General features: G+C 47.8%; 1 protein-coding gene across 1 annotated transcript; it reads right to left on the bottom strand.

Annotated features, from left to right (window-relative positions):
• Window positions 1-503: 503 nt before the first annotated feature.
• SHROOM1 (shroom family member 1) lies at window positions 504-12354 on the bottom strand. Its single transcript, XM_010159344.1, is given in 8 exon segments — window positions 504-658; window positions 661-745; window positions 2341-2613; window positions 3820-3958; window positions 4322-4897; window positions 8353-8423; window positions 9587-11944; window positions 12013-12354. Coding segments are annotated over 8 exon segments (3999 nt in total).
• Window positions 12355-13473: the final 1119 nt, after the last annotated feature.

Raw genomic sequence — 13473 nt, 5'->3', positions numbered from 1 at the left:
TGGCAACTGCCAAGAAAGGAAGTAATTATTTTCTTCCACTGCAGCGTGTTTTTACTGTGGCCTACACAACAACAGGGAAACGAGTGCAGGAGCCTCCCCGAAATGGCCCATAACGCTTCCTATGGCTTTGTGCGATCTCCAATTCAAGCTGGAACACCCACATCATTTTTCATTTCAAACACTCAGCCCACCCACAAGAGGCAATATTTGTATCGTTCTTTTATTGAGATTATGTCAATCCCGAAACAGATGGACAGGCAAGAAGAAGGGGAAATACACGCCAAGTTAACAGGAGCAGCGCATCCTATCAGTCATTTCCGAAACGCAGTCTGCTACGTACTGTGAGATGCTGTCAGCTGGCCTGTCCGAAGGGAAGGCGCGTCCTGCGTGTGCCTGGAGCATCCCCAGAGCATCTGAGCACTTGTCAGAACCATGGCACTAACAGGATGGCAAGGATTCACCAGACGAGGTCAGCATCCCGAGGGACGGCCTACTGGCGGGCCTCAGAGGGAGATGCTTTGCTCAAGGCTGACTAGTTGTTCTTCGAAAAACTTAATCTGCTCTTCGAGGTCCTTCTGTTCAATCAGCAGGGAGGTCTTGACTTGAACAAAGTGTCGGTAGTCCTGGAGCTGCTGATCAGTCAGGTATTTGGCTTTTTTTTTTCCCTACGGTCTAGATTTTCCTTCAGGTCTTTTGCATCCTCCCGCTGTCTGGACAAGAGCTTGTGCCGTTCGTTCAGCGATTGCTAATAGGGAGAGAAAAACAAAGCAGCACACTATGAAAACTCATCATTCCTGGCAGACTCTAGATCTTCATTTGGAAGCCACAGTCGATTTAGTTTAATTGCTTCCTCTTGTGGGCTTTGTGTTCCACATGAGTTTTTTTCTCTCGACTGAATTACTCATTCTTGTGGCTTGTAAGGTAAAGACACCCGTTAAACCCCATCAAGGCTCACTTCTTCCATGCTGCCCTCAGGAAAAAAAGATCAATACACTTAACATTCTGGTAATTTTAGAGTAGCCTGTGCTCGTCCTCATTCAATTAGAAGCTCTTTAAGGCACATATATTTGTATTTTGCCAGTTGCGTGTGGCCAGTGCCACGTGAACACGATAGTGTGCCCGCATTCGGTGAATGAGTGACGAATGCACTGATGCAGACAGTAACTGTTCATCAGAGGCTGCTTTTGAGCAAATCCACCAGAACCACGCCTTGCCTGCTCTACAGGATTTTAATACCTTTCCCATTTTCACTAATGCTCTTTCAGCTGAAAGGGTTTTCACAGGGATAGCACTGTCGGGAAATGTCCGGTTTCAGGACAGCGTCCACAAACCCAGCACAGAGCAACAGGCACCATCGACACCCTAAAAACAGAGTCAAAGAGCGAGACTGCTGGTTTTGCTCATGTTGGGGCAATTGCAGCCACGGGCAGGTGGTTGTAAAAACGCTGGCATGTAACCGAGGCTTTACTGAGCTTCTTTTTCAAAATCTTGAATAAGTGATTGTAATGTATTTACTACGAAGAGTATAAACACAACACTGAGAAACAGCAGCCTCCCCCCGCCAACCACAGAGTCTGTTGGCCAAAGCCAGGGTGAAATACTGCCCCAAATTATTCACGTTAACACGACTGACGTTTGGGAGCGAGTAGATTCCGACGCTCCATATCGCGCTGCAGGGCAGGACTCTGCAGTGCCCTCCTGCACGGGAAGGATGACAAACCCCTAGAGCTACGGGTCGGCAGCCGCCTAGCTCCAGGAAATCCCAGCTTTTCTAACTCTGGGCTTTTCTGGCTTCCAGATGAGAGAGGACAGCAGGTATTGTGTTGATAGAAACAGTAAGGACAGCAGGAAAGCAGCATTCCTGGGATAAATTTGGCTTGTCTTCTCTAGCAAAAAAGTGTATTTCAGACTTGAAAAGATTGCCTGGTGACATGAGACAAGTCCTAATTCTCCAGCAAAACTGGCTAGTTGAGTTAAACTACGGGGAATTTTATCTCAAGTTGTGACCACAACATCTTCCTGCTCCTTACTGTTAAGTGAATTAAGTCAATTACAATTTCAAAACCTTCCGAAGCACAGGTTTGGATCTATTCCCCACGGAGCAGCCTGAGGGCTCAACTGCTGCCACCCCAGCACCCAGCTGCAGAGTTCACCCCGCACTTTGGTTCTCCAGCACCGAGCCTGTGCGCAGGACGCAGAGACACACCCCCGCGTTGTGGCACTGAACACTGCCCGAGCTGTGCCGCTGGTTTAGAGCTGCCAGACACACCAGGCGAGGGCAGCCCCACCTGGAAAGATGGGAACAAAACAAACTCAACACCCCGCTCGCTTGTCACTCACCTTCTCCTCAGCGTCTGTGTTGCCGTCGATCCTCCTCATGGCATTTTGGACTCGGGCAAGACGGCTGGACAAGCAGAGCAAGAGGCTCACAACCTTCTCCAGGTCGCCGATGAACATCATGTAGCGCTCAAACTCATTGGGCTTGCAGACATCCCGCACCACAGCCTCCAGCTCCCGGCCTCGCTCGGCGCACTCCCTGGCCTCGCGGAGGACGAGCTCCCTTTCCTCCCATAGCCTCTGCAGCTTGGACCGGAGGCTGGAGATGAGTTCCAGCTGCAAAGAGAGAAAAAGTCACAACAAGCTGTTATTGCCAAAGAGAATCCATATAATTTCTCGAGAATGGATTTTCCTCACATCATCTTTACCAAACTTTGGACTTTTAAAATAATTTTAAGCTTTGGGAAAGAAGAAAGAAAAAAAAAAAAGAAAGATTTTCTAAGCTGTACTTCATTCTCACACTCTACAAAGCAAATTACTGGTAATCGCCTTAACTGGTGATATAATCCCTGGCTCAGGGAGCTTCCCATCAGTCGGAAGTGAACTGCAGCAGAGATGACAACCGGATTCCACGCGGCTATGCCCTAAGACTGCTCTACTGCTGAGCTTCACAAGAACTGCCTGGAATCTCATTTATAATACACCGAAAAACTCAGTTCCACGGGTGACTCCAGCCAGCCACAGTGCCTGGGAGTGACGCAAGCGGAGGTAGCTGTTTCATACGGAATGTTGATACGGAAAAAGGCCCCGAGACCAGAGCGGGAGAAGAACCCGGTTGGCTTTTTAGGAAATCAGCCAACGTCACCGTGAACAGAAGCAGCAGTTGGACAGTGGATAAGGAAAACTATCACCACATACACATCAGGGGGTGTTTCGGGAAGGCAGATTGTCATTACCTGGGATGGAGCTTGGCCAGGGTTCTACGGGAAAAGAAAACGATCCAATTCTTTAAAGCTACGTACTGCCCTTCCAAGCTGCCGTATTCCCATCGTAGTCCAGCTGTGCCCAAGCTACTCCCTGCATGTACAGAAATTATCAGGGCACTGTATTGCACAGGCACTGCTGCCCGTTCTCTCAGAGTAACAAATAGTTCTTATTTAGGCTGCCAGTTTAATGAGTTTTACAGATTTTGAGCCATATTTGAGCATTAAATTGTGAGTCAGGAGCTGGCCTTGCAAGGAAATGTGTAACCAGCCCTGCGTGCTTGTTCCAGATCCAGCCTGTCCACAGCGACCTGCTCAAGGGAAGCACACAGGGGAGACCGGGATCAAACCAGGCAGGATTAAATATCAGTTTATCACTGATATGCCTGTTTGTCAGGACTTCACCTTCTGGCAAAAGCAGATTCCAAGTTATCTGTGAAACATTATTACTGGGCTAAAAGCCATGAATAAAAATATCCACAGTAATACATGTGACATTAATAACAACTTCTTGGTCGTGGTGAAGAAACCACCATTCCCGCAATGGCCACCTACATACTTTCTTAGACGTGATGTCATCTAGGTCATTCGAGCTGTCTCTGCTCCTATTCACGACCTGGTTTCCCTCAGAGGTAGGATCTTGCTTGGCATCGTGGTCAGACACAGGACGTTCTTCTGTGGCACCTTTACTCCTCCTGCTATTGGAACAGAAAATGAATACACTTCGAGTTTTTCTCATGGGCATTGTGTTTATGTCTTTATGCGTCTTGACTTCACTCTCCTCTCACAGCAGCATTTTTTCCTAAGCTTTTAAAAGTTACAGAGCAAAAGATTTGCAGCCCAGGTTTGTCACAGCCCCTTTTAATAAGGTATTATTGAACCACGTTTCTCCTGTCATTTACCCACAGACTCAGATATTTCTTGATATGTAAATCAGAAAGCAAAGGTATTCTGCTAGCGAAACAAAAAAATTTGCTCAAGCCATCTTACTACTAGAATATATGTGATACTTATTCAATAAAATGGCTTAAAATACTAGATAATTGGGTTTGTCTACTTACTCATTCTCCTGCACATGCTGTACGTTTCCCTTTTTCCTATGTGATTTATCCAGCATGGAAATGTTAGCAGGAAAAAGACCCTCCATCAGATCTAGAGCAGCTTTTCTAACAGGGTGAGGCATGAGAATATCAACCAGAGAATTGTCTTCAGCAATGATCTCCATAGCAAGTTCTTCGTACCGCTGGTCTTCAGGAGACTGCAGTCTCTTTTTGGGTGGATTCATCTCTCTCTCAGGGAGAATATCATCTTGGCTATCGTGCACAGATAAGTCCTTTGCCACTAAACCCCCGGCTGTACCACTGTCTCCTCGGTGACGCTGCGCTGATGCGTGGCAGTTCGTTTCTGGCTCCCCAGGAGCTGCAGGCTGCTCTGGACACTTTATTAAAGCGTTGCCGTTCGCAGGTTTGGGTCTACATTCTTCCTCCACCTGAGCATCTTCCTTGCCTCCACTTCTTGGGATAGGAATAAAGGTTTCAGGAGTCAGCTCCTTAGAATCCTGACAACACGCATGTCCAATTATGTCATTGTCTTTATATCCATGAGTCTTGCATCCATCTTTCCCAGGGTCACAGAAACTACAAGAAGGAAGACACCTCCTTTTATTTCAGACACTTCCTCTACAACAGATATTTTTGCAGACTGTTTAAGCAGCTACCAGCAATCGTTTTTATCTGCCCAACTTCCTCTTTTCACTAAATTTTTTAAAATTCAGGTTCCATAATACCCATTTGTTGGGGAAAAAAGGGAGCACGTACAACGTGTAGCAGCACCCCTCCACATTACTTGAATCCCCATGCAGTTTCTTGCTTTCCAATTATGTCCAACATACACGTTTTCTGAAACAAGCCCATGGCAAAGCATGCTCTGAAATGTCCCACGGATGCCGCTTGGCAGACGGAGGAGAAGCACGCAGCTATCCTGCCACCCGTACTGAGCACAGCACCGACGGGATGAGCCTCTCGCAGGGACCAGGGCTGGCAGAGACCTTTCTCAGGCCACATCTGGGCACCACCTGGCAGTAACTGGGAGGGACAATTCACACTTTGTGTTTTCCTCCACCAGCCCTCCTGTAACACAGGGGCTGTACTGCAAGAGAGCAAGTCTTTATTGTTCCTTACGCCTCCTTCTACAGTGAGGGTGTTTCAGCCCAAGAGCGAGAGCCGGTTTACACCACCACTGTCTCCTGTCCTTCTTAGAGAAGACATCTAGCCCTTCCTTCTCCTTAGGCAAACCAATATCAACACAGAGGAAATACTGTTAATCCGCAGCTTCTGTTTCGAAATGGCCTTAAATAGAAGCTTTATTAAACCCTTTCACTTAACCATTCTGAGACCAACCTTCTACCTCTGCATTGGCCAAGGCATGTCTAGCCCAGAGCTCTGAGTTTTCCGATGCAACGCTGGAGAAGAAGCTTTGATGGAAAAAGCTACTGTCTGCAGGGCATAAATAATTCTGTTTGTGAGACAGAATAAGTAGATATATGTAATTTAAGACTACACTTTGGACCAGAATTTGCAAGAATATAGGGGCACTGTGAACACAAGATGATTGGAGTGTGTGTAGACCATCTTCTGCAAACACTGCTGTTCACGTACCCATCTATGTAATCCTTGTGAAAACAGTTCACTGCATATATAAACACTAGTGTGTTACTTGTGACCGAGTGAACAAACCTATTTCTTCCTCCAGCAAAATCTGTCATAATCTAACAGGATGAGAAGGGCACAGTAGAGAGGAAAGCTAGAGGGATTAGATGGAAGGAAGATTTATAAACTCCAATTTAACTGTGTTAACCTGACACGAGCTCCAAAGTCATAGACATAACCCAAAATTTTCTTCCTCGAAAGAGGCACAGGGAGTTCACTGCAGGTTTGTCCACCTTCATTTAGCTCTTTTCTCCAAGGTCACATATAAAAACCATGCAGCTGGGAGAGACCCAGTCCTTCCCTCTCCCCACAAGGTACTCATTAACCCTGTCTCTATAGCTGGTGTTAGCCTTCCCTAAGCCATACGTGGGGATATTTTCTCTTCCTGAGGGATACCAGGGCAGTGGAGAGTGATGAAGAGACCTAAACCCTAACAGTGGAGACTGCTGAAGATACACACACAGAGCATTTTCTAGATTCAGCAGACTTCGTGGTGGTAGGAAAGCTTCCACACGCTTGGAATACCGTATGCAGTCCCATGAGCCTCACACTATCTTCAGCCACTGCCTGTCTGGGCAGGTTTCCTGACAGACATGTGGGGCTCTGCAGTGGGTGCAGGTGGTTTCCAGCTCTGCTGCGCTTCCCCGGCTCGTGCGGGCGAGATACAAAACTTTTCACGTGGCCAAACCGAGCTGTGCTGTGGCTCGGCCATCAAAGTCTTGCTATTTCTGAAGTTCCATTGTCTCCCAGTTTCCCTTCTTGCAGGTCTGCAGCTGCTCAGTGCGTCAGCTGTAACCCAGCCTTTTGAGCTTCTCATCAAAAAAGTGACATCAGCTTGGCAAAGGGAAATTTAATCATGGTTTATACTCGACAGTGACTCATGATGTCACTTAGAGGTATCTATTATGTTCACCTTTTCACTGCAATTAAAAATAAAACCCCAGTTTGACCTTGACTTCAACCACCTGGTTCTGATGATTTAGTGATGCCCTTGATGCCGACCAAAGCCTTTCCATCAAGAAGGTGCTAAAAATACCCCAACAAAACACCACGGCATCGCAATGGGCTGCTGTACTGCGATACCTGAGTTAATGTGGTGATGAGGCAATACTGTTATCGTGGATTGACAAGGGTTTATGGAGTGGTAGATGAAAGGAAGAGACACAGAGACACTAAGAAAATCACCGCAGGCAGTGGCAGGCCTTGTCCTTGCTCGCTCTCAGGCCTTGTTGCCATGGCAGGGGTAGGGGCACCTTGCAGGCTCAACGAAGCATCTGTAGCAGTTATCAGGGAAAACTACCTCAAAAGTATATTGTGCAATAGAATGGAGGCAAAATACGACTAAAAACGTCCTCGAGCTTTTTGTCACTAGCCCTTGGCCACTGTCAGTGTGAGCAATGAGCACAGCTTGCCCTTCCCACTGATCCCAGTGGGGAGCGAGTGTTCCAGGCATGCCCTGCCTGGTCTGGGTTTGCTCCCACAGCTCAGCAGCACTTTGCTTTGCTCCACAGGAATGAGGGAGAAAAAACGAGATACAGCTGGAAGAGAATGAAACCTGTATTACAGCTATCTCCCAACGACAGCAATCTACATGAATTACCAATGAAGGCAATTCTGGATTTCTCATCTTTACATTACTTAGTACATATGACAGAGCTACGATCAAATGTGTTTATGATGTTACTCTTCCATTCACAACATCCACTGACATTCATGCTGGCCTGCTAAGCCTCTGACCTAAATGAGGAAGTCTAAGGAAAACTTCAAAATCTTAGGAAAAAAATGTTATTTTAAGTAAGATAATCAAACCTCCAGAAAGCCTTTGGACATTTTTGAACGACTGAAGCAGTGGAAATTCTACTACTAGACAAATGTCGGCATCACTGCCCCGCTGAGACAAAGTTCAGATCCTTTTTTTCCCCTGATATTCCTCAAACAAGCAAAACAAATACCAAGAGTTACCACACAAACTTCCTCGTTAGCTATGTGTAAACGCCACAATATTACTTTTTCCTTTAAAGAAACCACACCAAAAGCCCCTGTCGCACCACTCTGTGCACAGATTTTTTTCAAGACTGGGCATATCCGAGCCGTTGCAGATGCCATTTTTGCCGGAGCTCAGACGAGGGAGCTGTGAACTCAGAGATCGCGGCTGCCGCAGGGAGAGCGGCTCACGTACACTCTGCATTTGCCACTGCTGTTCCACACAGCAGAAATCACGTTAAAGACCATCCCAAAATGAAAGAAACAGCATAGCAGATGAGTATTTCCGTCTGGGCATGGACGGATCTCAGACACACGGAGAGAAGCAAAGAGCCACGACTGCCATGGGAGTTGACACGTCGGGCACCGGCTCTGCGTGGGCACAGCTGTCGCAGCCTTACCTGGGGGTGTCGAGACAGCTCTCACAACGCCGAGACGCTGCTGCTGCACCGCTGGCACATCTGCAAGGGGCCTGGAAAGGAAAACAGCACACTGGGACAACCAGCATTTTCAGGCCGGGCAGCTGTTCCTCCCCAGAAACCGAAGCCAGCAGTAGATCTCCAAGTAGGTTCACCAGGGGTTTTATTTTTGAGTGTGCCTATCTCTTTTTATTAATGAAACTCTGATTATGCTCTTCCTAGGCACCTCCCACCTCTTTTTCCTAGAAAACCAAAGAATAGCTAGCGACAAAATATACGCTGTCGCTGACTCTCGACAACCCACAAAGCAGGCAGCATCAGTGGAAGTTTGTTAGCCTCTTCAGCTGGGTCATTTTACAAGTATATTAGATTATTTGTTTTTCTGGCCCTTTTATTTTCTTTATTCTCCCTGACAACAATACTGACAGCGACTGTCCTTCAGATTTGGGAGCCGAAAAGGTTAGTCACTTATAAAAATCCCTCAGTAACAGCCTTTTCTGGGCTAGTGCTCTACTGAGGTGGCTGCAGTTAAGGACGGTGAACACACCAAAACACGAACAGTGCCACTGCACACAGCACGTGCCAGACCCCACGCACACCCCTCGGCAGCTCTGAAGGGGCCCTGGTGTTGTCCAGCCCTCGAGCAGACCCAACGGCACTTGCACAGCATGTCCCTTGGAGCAGATGCTCCTCTTCCTCCTGCCTTTACCTGTGCACATGCTGGGTGGCAACAAATGACGCTGCCCAGACCAAATGTGCCTTTCAGCCTTCCCTAACGAAGTTTCCACTCTTAGGCAACTCTCAGGTAACTCTTCGCACTAAAAACACTGGGTTTGTCTGCAATGCTTTCTCACAAAATACTTTCAAGAGTAGCAAATAGTTATCATTAATCATAAATATTTAACACCTTAAAATGGGTAGCACTTGTCCCCAAATCCGCCCAAATTATTTCTCCTGTCCACTGCGAACCAGAGTGTTTCACTCAAAAATAAAACCCACTTTGCTTTCAAACAGCCACACGGCGTTTCCTATCGATTAAGCAAATGTGGCTCCTTCTCCACATCCACCATCTCTCTACTCCATGCTAAAAAAATAAAAAAAAAAATCAAGTCTTAATTCCTCATTTGTGATGTCCAGCAGTTTTCCATGTGCACAGTCCCACAGTTCTCTGAGACAGCTGGAGAGTCACACAAGAACTACTGTCGCAGTGCCTTACCTGCGTGGAAGGAGGAGTTGATTGCGCTGTCTCGTGAGCTCTCCCCGACGCAGGATCACCTGCCGGCGGGAGAATTTCGGCCGACACACGCTTGCCGGCGCAGCTCCCGTCCCCTTCACTAGGGTGGTTCTTCGAGGTCGTTGTACCAGCAGCAGCAGAGCTGGGATCGAACCTGCTGGTCGCTCTCAGCAGGGGAACAAAAGCCAAAGGAGGGAAAACATCTGGCGATTTTTCTTTAGCGAAAACTTGGCAGAAAACCTCATTGTTTTGCAGGCTCCTGCTCCCACTCGGGCTGGAAACCTTGCCAGGAGGCCACCTGGGATGCGACAGCCCCTTCTGCAGGGGCGGCTTGTGCAGCGGCAGGGGCTGGGAACTAGCGGGTCTCTGATGAATCTTTCGTTCCATGTATTCCATAAGTGCAGTATACTGGATCTGTTTCAGCTCCATCCTGGAGATATTTGAACTGGAAAGTGCCCTCCCTCTGTTTTCCAGAGCCTTTCTCCTAGCTGCCACTACATCTTGCTCAGTGATTTCATCCCTGACGTGATTCCATGACACCTCCTTATCTGCCAGCTGATCCAGTTTCTCAGGTTCAGAATAACACAGTTTCTTTTGCTCCTTTGTTACCCTTTTCCTTCCCCCTATTCTACCTGTTTGCGGCCTCTTAACTTCTTCATCTCTACTGAAACTTCCCAAGGATTCTAGATGAGAAAGGGAACAAGGTTGGGCATCCTCGCCTGCGTGGGATAACGAGAAAGACCGAAGGTGCTCAACTGATGGTCTTTTAGAGGGTTTCTGTCTCAGTCTAACAGGCAAACTCATCTGTAAGTCTTTTCTCTTAAAGGAGGTTTCCCTCAGAACCTTTTTTTGAGCCACTTTCAGTTTCTCTCTATAGTCATTCTTAAAACTCTCATCCGTGGATGAAGCAGGACCCCTGAGATCATCAGGCTCGAGCAGGAGCTCCTCAGCGCTGCACTGATGGCGGTGGCTGGTCCTTCGGAGCCCACTGCTTCCCCCTTGTGCCTCTACACACCGCGCTGAGGCAGAGCAGCTGCTCACTGGACATTCCTTTGGTGAGCTCCTTGAGTCCCCTTGTCGTTGGGCGAGCTTGCTGTGCAGGATGTCGGTGGTTTTCCCCCCAGAAAGATAGTAAAGCATGGGAGTGGTCTGCCTGGTTATTTGCTCACCAGCCAGATCATCCCGGAGCTGTCGTAAGAGCTGGTTTTGGAATTCAGCTTGGCTTTTCTGAACAGGAGGTTCCTCTTGTTCTAGCTGCGTGCTAAAGCCAGGACTGCTGTTATTAGCCTGTTCTTCTTTCTTCACTTCACATGAAGACTGGGATGTGGAATCTTCCTTTGGTCTGAAAAAGGATGTTTGGGTAGTGTTATCGTAGCGGTGCCGATCTCCCTGACCCAACTCCTCACAGCGAGGGAGCTCCGTTTCTGCAGCGCCGTAGCTGCAGGACAGTGATGATCTCTGCGTTTGGGCTTGCTGATTCAGCAGCAGTTCCCTAACATCACGCCCAGTTTTTCCTTCAGAGTCACAGCACTGATTTTCAGCTGCACAACTGTTCAGCTTCCTGGAGGCATTTTTAACTGGAAGAGCATTCTCCATAGATTTTAAGTCACAACTATCCTCAAACACCTCTTGATCCAAGTCCGAATGCAAGTCGGCAGGGAGCGGGCACGGAGCGCAGGGCAAGGATCCTTTTCGTCGGTTGGGTTCCGGCACTGCACTTCGCAGATCTGCTCCTCTGGAAGTTGGCTTCCATCCACTGCCAGGACACTGTTTGTCTTCTCGTGTATCATTAACAGCGCCAGGGTTGGTATGCGCTGGGTGATAGGACTTGGAGCTCACCTCTTCAGGAATTTTATAAGCATAAACTGAATTGTAAGCAGAAAGTATTTTAGGGATGTTAGCCACAGAGTCAGTCTTCAAATATTCTTGAAAAATGAATGAAGAAGGTCTGCGGAAAACGTGTGGATTGGTTCTCTTTACAGGTTGTTGGGATGAGCTCCACTCTCCATTTTCTTCCACCTTTAATCCCTGAATTTTTGATATCAATACCTCCTTTGTAGAATCAGCAGAAGAAAGGCCCTCATTTTCCAGAGTCCTTCTCCTAGCAGCCGCTATGTCTGGCTCAGTAACTTCATCCCTGCATTGACCCCACGGCACATCCCTGTCCGCTAGCCAACTGTCCTGCCGGCAAGGCACCGGCTGCACACTGCACTCACCGTGACCTCCCGAGTTGCGTCTCCCTCTTGAGCTTTCCAGGTGTCTAGTGACTTTATAGCTATCGAGTCGCATGGGAGGAGAAGGTGGAGGTGCAGCCAGAGGCAGCAGTCTTGGATTTAAAGCCTCTTGGGCAGGGGTGCTTCCCCAGGAGTGGTGCTGTGAGAGCTGTTATGGATGCTCGGGTCTAGTACCTTGGGTGGATGCGGGCATCGGAGGTCAGAGGTTGCTGCGCTGAGATTGTAAATACCTCTTACGTATTCTGCGTCCATGTACGGTACCTGCTGTGGAGGCAAACAGCAGTTTTCGCTATAGCACGATGGGGTGGGATACTCTGGAATGTTTGAGCCCCCTGAGAAAGAGCTGTAAGCAGAGTCTACTCTTCCAGGGAGGTGCAGATGGTCTACGCTGCCGATCGACTTCCCTGGTGAAAGACGATCACCGTTTTCAGGAGAGGTCACGGGCTCTACCAGCTCTCCAATTCCGCCACCTTGCCTGTGAGTCCATATTTCTATCTCATTCCCTGATGAAGCCATGCTGTAGCATTTCCAGGAATCAAAGTCTGATTAAATGTCCACAGCAGAGTTGTTAGAAAAGCACATTTTTCTCTGTGGTCACATTCCAATAATATCTAGAGGATCCTAAAAAGAAAGAGAAACATGTGAGGAAGACTCAGTGGCAGGATTCTGATCACTCTTGGGGAGATCAGGCAGCAGGCATCGCATTTGTGCTCAACATGACTGCGCAACAACAGTATTTAGAGTGGCTCAAAGTGTCTGGCTTCAGTAATTATCAGGATCTTAAAATGCTCATTTCCTCTACCACAAACAGAGCAACTAAGTCTTTAATAACAAGAATTCTCCAGATCTTCGTTAAAGCTAAAACACTATACACACAATTGGAAGATGTCGCTCACTATGATTGCAAAATATCAAGAGCCTGAATCAAAACTAGTTTCTGAATCTACCTAGTAATAAACCCCAGAGGTTGAAAATCCCAGCTCAGATGCTGCCTAATCCTGGAGGTGCTCAAACACAGCGTGCTCCTGGCTGGTTGAAGTCCCAAGTGACTTTGAGGTGTGCTCCCAGAAATGCTCCCAGCCGTCTGGCGCTCTCAGATGGATGCAGCCCCGCTCTGAGCAGCACAGGGGTTTACGAGTGCATGGCTGCAATGACACCACACAAAGTGTGCCCCACACCCCGCTGGTGTCTCCTCCACTTCTCCTTTCAGAAAATCTCACCCAGAGGTAGGAACATGTGGACAGTTGGACATGTCAGTGCCCCACGGGTGACCCTACTGACCAAGCAGCACACAGGTTGACCCAGAGGAATTATAAAATGGGAAGAAATTGTGATTATAATCCATTTTATCAGCCATCTCCCCTCCTTAAAGGCTTCCTTCGTTTCTCAGAGAAGCAGCAACCACATCATACTTTATTTTATGAACACGATGAAAAGGGTTTGTCGTTTAAGTGAGCTTCCATGCTATTTCCATACATGCTCAAAGCTACACATCTGGGAAAGCCTTTCCCAGAAGCCTTACCACCAGACCTCAGTCTGCCGTCCCCAATACTGAACTTCTGCAGTGGGGCCTCATAAGGCTGGCAGAGAGGTTTCAGGGGTGGTGCTGCTTTTGAGTCAGAAAACCTCACATTC

The sequence above is a fragment of the Eurypyga helias genome, unplaced genomic scaffold, assembly GCF_000690775.1.
Source record: "Eurypyga helias isolate BGI_N326 unplaced genomic scaffold, ASM69077v1 scaffold21449, whole genome shotgun sequence".
Lineage (NCBI taxonomy): Eukaryota > Metazoa > Chordata > Aves > Eurypygiformes > Eurypygidae > Eurypyga > Eurypyga helias.
This window is presented reverse-complemented; position numbering and strand designations above follow the sequence as displayed.